Consider the following 9,236-nt stretch of genomic DNA (forward strand, 5'->3'; position numbering starts at 1 on the left):
TGTGGCTCAGTTGGAGCACCGTCCTGTGCACAGAAGGGTTGTGGGTTCGATTTCTGGTCAGTGCACATGCCCAGGTTCTGGGCGTGTATGGGAGGCAAGCCATTAGTGTTTCCCTCTCACATCAATGTTTCTCTCCCTCTCCCTCTCTCAAATAAAAAAATGAATATATTTTATTTTATTTTTTAAATATATCTTTTTAGATTTCAGAGAGAGGAAAGGAGAGGGAGAGAGAAACATCAAGATGAGAGTTGTCATTGATCGGCTGCCTCCTGCATGCCCCCGACTGGGGATCGAGCCTGCCACCAGGCATGCGCCCTGACCAGGAATCGAACCGCGATCTCCTGGATCCTAGGTTGATGCTCAACCACTGAGCCATGCCTGACCGGGCTAAATAAATATTTTTTAAAGAAACATATCTTCAGGTGAGGATTAAAGAAAAGTTTTAAAAAATAATTCATTGTGGATTTTGTCTGGAGCCAGAGCACAGCTTGGACTTCATCAGCAGAGAGCTGTGCACAGGCCTAAAGACGCTGCAGCCCAGGTCCTGATGATCAAGTAAGTCTGAGCCCAGCACCTCAGAGGAGCTGAGGGCCAGGGTCCTACAGGTCTCCCTGGCCTGAGGACCCGGTTCTCCCACTGCAAGACCACGCTGCCATCTTTCCTGGGAAGCCTCTGGAAGCTGGTGTGTGGAAGGAAGGCAAAGCGATTGGAGGGCCTGGGCAGCAGAGGATGGGGCAAGGACTACACACCTTTCAATAGGCGACTATGGAGGGCACCCCAACCCTCTAGCCACCCCAGACCCTCACACTCCCAGCACCCAGCCATTAGCAGTTCCACCGCCGCAGGGTCTCACAGCAGTGACCATCCTTTAACGTGGCTTAGATGCCACTCCCCCTCCACTGCAACCATCCTGCACAGTCCATGCCCAAGGCAGGGTCTGTGACTTCCAGGCACATCTGTGTCTCTGATGCTGAGCACAGGGCTTAGAAGGCATGGGTCAAGATATGCAAATCCAAACCACTGCACACCCACCAGGATGGTTATACTCGAACCGAGACAACAGTTTACATCCGCAGGATGGGGCGAAGCCGGAGCCCTCACACGCAGCCATGGGATCATAAAGTGTGGCCACTTTGGCAAACAGTCTGGCAGCCTCTCAGCATTCAGTTACCACCATGACCCTCTCGCTTGGCAGTTCCACTCCCAGGTGTAAACCCAACAGTCAGGTCCGCACGCCTTGCACACGATGATTCAGAGCAGCCTCACTCAGGACCGAAACGGGGAGGCGACCCAAATGTCCACCCGCACAGTCAGTGAAGTACTGACGCATGCTGTTCGTCCACAGCACGGATGAGCCTCGGAAACATTGCGTTCAGTGAGAAGCCAGCCACGGAGCGCGCACCACAGGCTCCCATCCCCGTGCCAGTCCAAGTAGGGAAACCTATGGACAGAATGTCACCTGGTGGTGGTGAGGCTGGCAGCTGTGTGTGGGAGGGGGAACACAGGTTTGGAGTTTTGTGATTTTTTTTGAGGTGAGGAAAATGTTCTAAAATTGACTAGTGATGATTGCACAACTGAATATATTACAAACCATGGAAGTTGACAATTAAAATGGGTGAAATTATCTCAGTAAAGCTATTTTCTTAAAAAGGGAAAAGCATGGACTCCCGCTGTTCACTGGCTCTGCCACTCAGGGGCAGTGACTGTGAGCGGGTTGCTACTGAGTGGCTGAATCTCAAATTAAACCTGAGCGTCAAGGGACCCAGCTGTGGGCAGGCAGGAGGGTGCCCACCCAGAGCAGAGGGCACTACCAGAGGTGGGCCTGAGATGAACCCCAGTTCCTTGCCTCCCAGAGCAACCCAAGGGTTCAATAACGTGTGAGAGAACAATGGTGACCAGGGGAACATGCTTTTCATGACTGACCACCTGAAATCCATCCTAGGAGAGGTAGGTGCAGGCTCAGGGTGGCTAGGGTCTAGAGGGGGCATCGGCCCTCTGGGCTCCACCACGCGGGCTCTTTCTTGCATTGGGGTCCCCGGTCTGCCTCAGCCCCCACCCCTAGGCCTTGCTCCCAGCTGTGGCCACTTACAGATTAGCACAGGAATACTGTTCGTTGGCAGACTCTCCAAATTTTACTGTCCTCATACCCACCAGGTCAAGCCCTACTCAGCCAGAGGCCATCCCACAATTTTCTAGGGTCCCAAATGGGAACAGAGGACCAGCCCCCTCATTGGGCGCTGGCTGCAGGGGTAGGGTGGGGGGCTCTAAGTTGGAGGGCTGGGAGCCACAGCACGTTACCATCACCATCCACCACAGACACCTGACCCTGGGGCTCAGTAGACATCTTCGTGTCCTCACGAAAAGGGAGGCGTGTGTGTGGCTGGCCAGCCAACAGGTGGCACCTTCCTGTCTTGTCGGCCTTTCTCCCAGCAGGAGCAGGTGTGAAAAGCTGCTCCTTCTCTCTCAAGTGGGCCTCATAGGGTATCCTTAATGATGTACACACACACTGAATAACTGCAAAGGCAGTGTTTATTAAAGCATATCTCATTTTCAAAACTGAGCCACCAGCCATTAGCATGTATACATTTTTGGGGGACACCTGTAGAACCAGCAGCACCCCGACCACTTGCTGTTCTTCAGCGTCGCTCCGCAAGTTCACAACTCAGAGTGGCCCAGGACCCCAGGGTTCAGACACTCCCATCCCAGTGAGGTCTTTCTCATGACTTGGAGCGAGCACTGAATCACCAAGGGGTGCTATGCATAGATGGGCCTGAGAGCTCTGGGTCAGTCCCGGTCCTGCAGCTCACCGTGGGGGACACTTCTGAACCACAGGGAGGCAGACCACTGGAAAGCCTCAGCACAGGCGCCCTTGGAGCCCCCCCTCTGGGCCACACTCCACCGCCTGTCCCCTTCCTCTCCAGTGGTTCGTTTGTGGAAGTCCCCGACAATCACTATATCCACATGAACCAACCAGATCTCGTGGCCGGTGTCATGAGCTCCTTCTTACAGCGCAGGGACAGGATCCCAGCCTAGCTGTAGCCCTGGGCCTGGGGCTACTGAGACTTTGTGCTCTCAGCTCACCACCCGGACACCCAGCTCCCGCGGCCCCCAGCCAGGCCAGCTGCCATGGAAACAGGCCTCCCTGGTCTTGACCAGCACGAGCTGGAAGTGGAGGTGTGGGGTGAGGTTTGTTTCCAAAATTTGTGTCTTCACAGGGGGAAACCATGTCTGAATTCGGGGTAGTCTGTTTTGTGGATCATCTGCAGTGAGCTGGTGGGGCTGCAGGAAGGAGGGGCTGGGACAGGCCTGCCTGGCCTGCAGCCCAGCAGCTTCTGCAGCCTCTTCCTGCCGTCTGCCTGAGTGAAGAGTAAACTGTTCTTGTATTTTCTCTCATTGCTTCTGAGGCTTCACTGCAGTGGACGCTTGCCCCCTGAAGGTAAGGGGGGACTAGAGCAGACACTTAGCTTTTAGAGGGGATCCAGAGACAGGCTGGGAAGAGAGCAGGAGTGGGAAGGAACCACTTCCTGGGCCAGTGGCTTCCTGAGGCCAAGTCCTCATGCCAGGCCGGCCTCACCGGCACTGGGCTCAGGACAGTTGAAGCACAAGGACTGAGGGGTGACACTGTCCTTCACCCTGCTGTGTGTGGGCTCAGATTTTTGGTGCTGTTTGATGTGGCAGCCGCTTAGCCTGGGCAGTCCAGTGAGCATCCAGGCCTTCATGTCCTCGCTGGCCACCCACTACCCACCTGTGCCAGTTCAGTAGGGACGAAATCTGCGTTGGGCTCGCATCAGTTCAATCCTCTGCTTGTCCTCCTCAAACTTCTTGCGCAGTTGTGCGAGATCTGGGGCACGAGGGGAAAAAGCGAAATGGCCAGAATCAGACATGCCCTGTGGGAGCTGAGCCCCACTGCCCCCCATTAGAGTTGGCCTGCCTCTGCCCCCACCATACACACACATGGCCACAGCCTTCTCTACACCCACAGCCAGCACCTGAGATCCACCTTCTGCAATCTGGCTCCAGCACTAACTGCTCAGGGGTCTGGCTGTCGGTCCTAAATCCCAGGTGCCTCTACAGCCCCAAAGACCCAGGGGCCCCCACAGCGACCTCTGGGGAGCAACAGGGGGGCCAGCACACAGGTGCTGCTGAGCTGGGACCCCAACCCCAAAGCCTGTTGGGAAATCTGGGCCTAAGGACACCCTGGCCCAGATTCCAGGTCCAGGGCCTGCCACAGGCCTTGTCCACAGGGCCAGGGGCCAAGGGCAGTGGGGCAGTGGATGGGCTGGGGGCACCCTTACGCTCCATCTTGGTCTCGCGGTGCTGCCAGGCGTAGAAATTGAGCAGCTCCTTGCGGGCGCGCTTCCGCTTCTCCCTCTCTAGCACCCGAAGGCTGGCTGCCTCTGTCCGGGGGAGTACAGGCCGCCGGCCACGGCGGGTCACCTTCACCCAGCCCTCATCGTCAGGGACTCCTTCCTCCTCCTTGGCCTTAGCTTCCTCCTGCAAGGAACAGGACCCTGTGACGGTGCCAGGACTCGCCCTGTAGCCTCAGGAGCACTTCACCTCTATTCCTCTCCAGGCTCCCCCCACCCCACACATCCAGAATCTGCTCCCAAGGGCACCTGCTGCTCCCTCTACCCCAGCAGTGTTGGTGCCCAAGTTGGGGGGTGGAAGCAGACATGCCAATGCTGCCTCTTCCTCCAACCTCGGACGGTTCTTACTCTATAGACCTAGAGACTAGACATTACCAACTCAGGTGACCCAGGACTCAGCAGGCAAAAAGGAAATTTAGACTCTACATGGTGACCAGGATAGGCTGCCAATTCCCCCTCAGGTGCCACACAACGATACCTGTGGCACCGCCTTCCCCATAGTGACACAGGTGACATGCGGCCACCCCATAGAAGCCCCACCTCGGCTATCTTCTTGTCATATGCCTCCATGAACGTGTCCACTTCAACCCTCAGGGCCTCTGGGTCCGGCACGGAGTCTATATAGTCACTGATCCACTCTGAGGGAGCAGGGAAGAGAGAAACAGGCCTTCCTCAGGCTCAGCCTCCCACACGGTGTTCTCAGGGCAAGTGAACATGGCTGCTGCTGCCCCCACAGGTTCTCCCGCCACCCCAAGGCCCAGGAAGGAGGCCCCAGCCCTTGCGCAGCACTGACTGTGAATGCCGCTCTTCACGGGGTGACTCTCTGTCGAGACCAGCAAAGGGCCCTTCAGGGCTAAGGCAGCTGGCACCCCACTTGGCTTCTGGAACACCACGTAGGCCACCTGGAAGCCCTGGAGGGAGGGGGAGGTGTCACAGTGCTGGGAGCCTCCCTTTTCTTCCAGCCGCCCACAGCCCACACCAGGCACATGCGTCCCACCTACCCTCAGCCTGACCTGACTCTGGACCAGGGGAAATGTGCAGGGCTGTCCCCAAACGGTGACGATAACCAGGAGGTTGTCCATAATCCAAAGGGGAGGGCTGTGCTCCTGGTTACCCAACATGTGCCTGTTCCCACCAGGGGCTTTTCTTTTAGTTATGGGGGAGATTCAGAGAAAAGGTGCTCACCCCAGGCCAGGAGTGGATGGACATGCAGGGCCATACTAATTCCAATTCCACTACACCGGCAGGTGTGGGCTCCAGGGACACGGGAATGACAATGGGGCCACTGCAGCCCTGACCTCAGAGAGGCCCTCAGGCAGGGGGAGGAGATGGTCTCTGAGCTTCCACCCAGGACAATGGAAGAGCAGCAGGAAGCTAAGGGATGTGGCAAGTCTGGGGTAAGGAGCAGAGGCTTTTCCTGCCAGCCCTGCTAGACCACACACTGCAAGGCCTGGCCCAGGGCACTAGGGAATCCTCTGAAAGTCCCACTGCCACCAGACACCACCTTCCCCTCACTCCAGGGACACTGACCTAGGCCACCCCGCACCCCCATTCTTGCAGACCCCAGCACTTGCAGGCTTACTGGAACGGGCTTGGGGTGAAAAAACTTCGACTTTGGCTCCTTTGGGATCTCAGTGAGCTCGGGCTTCCCCTGTAATTCCACTGACTGGACGGAGCCACAGGGAGAGAAGAGGCGGGACAGCGACTCCTGCCAGGGCCCAAGAAAACAGTGTGAGTGGCTGCAGGGCCTTCCAAGAGCCTCCCTACAGCCCTGGAGGTCTGTGCCCAAGCTGGGGACACAGACACGCAGGGAGGGCCTGGAAGCCACACCCTCCTCAGCGTGGAGGTTAAAACCCTACCCTCCCAGGGCTCGTGGGAACACACCTCCCCTGGCAGGAGGAGATGGAGTGAGACGGAACTCAGGTATAAGGTTTCTGGCTTTGTGACAGGACCCTGTGGAAGCACATGCCCAGATGTGTTTGGTTTTCTCACCAAGTGAAAGAGATTTCTCACTTTGAAAGGGCACCTTGCTGAAAGATCAGTCTTTCCTACCAATTTCTCTGGGTACATGATCCCAAAAGTGGGATTAAGTTCTAAATTTTTAAAAAAAATTATTATGCACCCTGGCCAGGTGGCTCAGTTGGTTAGAGCATTGGCCCAATGCGCCAAGGTCGTGGGTTCGAACTCGGGTCAGGGCACACACAAGAATCAACCATCTCTCTCCTTTCCACCCCCATCTCAAATCAATTAACAAAACCATTTTTTTTAATTAAAAAAAAAAAAAAAGCCCTAGCCAGTTTGGCTCCGTGGTTAGAGCGTTGGCTGCGGACTGAAGGGTCCCGAGTTCGCTTCTGGCTAAGGGCACATACCTTGGTTGCAGGCACGATCCCCAGCCCCAGGCCGGGGTGCATATGGAGGCAACCAATCGATGTGTCTCTCTTACATTGATGATTCTCTCTCCTAACTCTCTCCCTTCCACTCTCTCTGAAAAGCAATGGAAAACATATCCTCCAGTGAGGATTAAAAAAATTTTTTTAAATTATCACAAGAATAGGTAGGGACATTATTTTTGGTGTTATTCTGAGTATCTGATTTTATGAAACCACCAAATAAATTTTACTACTTGAATCAGCCTTTTAAAAACAGAGTTAAACCTATGCTGTTGGAATCAGGGCGATGGTTAGCCTTGGGGGGCGGGGTACGAGCGGACCTCGAGGTGCGGGTGCTGCTGACATGGGCACCATCAGCCTATGCAATACGGGCTGGACACTGCTGCCCAGGCCTTCCCCATACATACATTATTCTTCAGTCAAGGTTAAAAAGGACACCCTCTCCTCTTAATGGTTTTTTCTCTAACTATAATCTTTTAGAAACTGATATTTCTTTTTTGGAAAAAGAAATTAGTTTCTCTTCTATAAATTTACATAATACTAAATTTAGCAGCTTTGTGGAAAAAAGTTGCTATGTCTGGAGAGATTTAGAAGTAATTTTGTTTTCTTTCAGTTTTCCTATTTTTACTATGGACATGCACCACTTTTAAAATCAGGGGAAACCAACATGCAACTGAAACAATTCTACGTAATAAAAAGCTTTGGGCTCCTTAGAATTATGTTTTTAAAAGCACATCTTTAAAAAGCAAATTTCCTGTCAGGAGAGAGAGAGGCTGCCCTCTGGATACCCTCCCTTGGGGCTTCAGTTAGCTGCCTCCATCTCACCACTAAGGGCGTGGTGGGGGCCAGTGGAAGCCCAGCTCCCCCTGGAGCCCCACCCGAGCCTATGGGCTCCCTCCCAGATACCACCTCACCTCTGTGCAGTATGGGGGCACGTTGAGGACAAAAAGGGTCCTCTTCTGAGGCCAAGAAGACTTGGTGCCCTCTCGGACTCTGTGCTCTCTCATATACAGGTAATGGGAAGCCTGCTGCTTTTCAGAGAACTTGATCGGAACGGCTGAAAGGAAAATGGGGCAGGGAGGGATGGCATGAAAGTCAGGTTCAGGCTGCCCCTTTCTAGTCCCCTGTCCACCCACCCTTCCCTGAGCCCTCCCTCTACGAAGGCCTGTGCAGGGTGCTATGCAGTCTATGAGAGTGAGCGAGCAGAGAATCTGCCCAGGACTGGTGGAGGAGACAGAATGCAACGGGGCAATTATTGCAGGTGCGGAGTGAAACAAGAGGGAAGTTTGCTGCTGCTGCTGCTCGTGGGGTAAATACCAAAATCCTTAGCGTGGCTGGAGGCCCAGCTGACCCTGACCACCTCTGTGGCCTTTTCTCACACCATCCTCCCCCCACCACTTAAATCTGACTTTAGCACGGGCCAGTGGGGCTCAGCCGGCTGGGCATCCTCCGCGCACCGGGAGGTGGCCGATTCCGTTCCCGGACAAGGGCACACGCTGGAGGTGCCGGCTGGTGCCCGGTAGGGGGCGTACCGAAGGCAGCCAACCGACGTTTCTCCCTCTCCCTTCCTTCCTCTCTAAAAATCAGTAAAAACTGTAAGAAAATAAAACAAAGTAAATCTGACTTTAAAAAGAACTTCCTGGCACCTAGGGGGAGGAGAGAAGTCGGGGGCAAGACCAGAAGCAAGAGAGCCCGTTGGAAGGGCACGTAGCTGCCCGGGTGAGGGCTGACGGCCGGAGGTGAGACGTGCCCGCCGAGCGGGGTGAGGTGCAGAAGGACTCGCCCTGAGGGGGAGCGTGGACAGAGGCGGGGTCACCCAAGGGAGGCCCGGGCCACAGTGGGTCGTCCGGGGACAGTCTAGCCGGACGAGAGCAAGGCGCCGGGCGGTGCTGGGGGGCCCGCGGCCTCACGACCTTCCGGGGCCACCGCCGACCCCCGGGCCGTCTCTGGGCGCAGCCTGGCCGTACCCGGCCCCGCGGCCCCTCGCCTGTCCCGCGGCCCCTCACCTGAGTAGCCGGGCGGGCTCGGAACCGCCTCTTCGGCGTCCCGCGCCGCACGCTTCCTCCTGCGCGCCACCATCTTGCCGACCGGAAGCCGCACGGGCCGCTGGGAGCTGTGGTTGGAGCCCGGACCTGCGCGTTTCCATGACAACGGCGCCGGGTGAGGTTCCCGGGCTCTCCGTTACAGGCCCGCTTCTCTGGTCCCGGTCTCCCCAGCGTTCAACCTTCCTTTGCTCAGAATAAAGTCAGCGCATAAATCTGGGAATAATGAAGGCGTGGACAGGGGCCGTTAACTGGTGCGAACTCTACATCCATCCACCCACCCACCCGCTCACAAATAGCAGTGAATGCTCAAGGCAATGTCCTAAACGCTAGGGCTACAGAAGGGGAATAAAATACAGCCTTCCTGGAGTTTATAGTGTAAGAAAGGAAAGAAGCAGTAAATATACAAAGCAGCAAAATACAAAGCATATGCATCA

General features: G+C 55.6%; 1 protein-coding gene across 2 annotated transcripts; it reads right to left on the reverse strand.

The window, feature by feature from the left end:
* Positions 1-2,511: 2,511 nt before the first annotated feature.
* RRP7A (ribosomal RNA processing 7 homolog A) lies at positions 2,512-8,859 on the reverse strand. Of its 2 annotated transcripts, XM_016210252.2 has the most exons (7): positions 8,764-8,859; positions 7,672-7,814; positions 5,950-6,075; positions 5,161-5,278; positions 4,908-5,005; positions 4,296-4,494; positions 2,512-3,841 (listed from the first exon to the last, which is right to left on the reverse strand). In XM_016210252.2, exons 1-7 carry the CDS (start codon positions 8,834-8,836, stop codon positions 3,756-3,758), a joined length of 843 nt encoding a protein of 280 aa, XP_016065738.1. In that variant the 5' UTR covers positions 8,837-8,859; the 3' UTR covers positions 2,512-3,755. The 2 variants fall into 2 exon arrangements, with proteins under 2 accessions (XP_016065738.1, XP_016065737.2); XM_016210251.2 differs by having other exon boundaries at positions 3,753-4,494.
* Positions 8,860-9,236: the final 377 nt, after the last annotated feature.

This window comes from Miniopterus natalensis, chromosome 2 (genome assembly GCF_054644295.1).
Source record: "Miniopterus natalensis isolate mMinNat1 chromosome 2, mMinNat1.hap1, whole genome shotgun sequence".
Classification (NCBI taxonomy): Eukaryota; Metazoa; Chordata; class Mammalia; order Chiroptera; family Miniopteridae; genus Miniopterus; species Miniopterus natalensis.

Excerpts from the sequence above, each read along its gene's own strand:
- RRP7A (XM_016210251.2), bottom strand. The coding sequence starts at position 8,836 with ATGGTGGCGCGCAGGAGGAAGCGTGCGGCGCGGGACGCCGAAGAGGCG. Across the intron at positions 5,279-5,949 it reads TTCACCCCAAGCCCGTTCCA|GGCTTCCAGGTGGCCTACGT; the intron begins GTAAGCCTGCAA and ends CCCTCCCTCCAG. Across the intron at positions 4,495-4,907 it reads ATGACAAGAAGATAGCCGAG|GAGGAAGCTAAGGCCAAGGA; the intron begins GTGGGGCTTCTA and ends TGTTCCTTGCAG.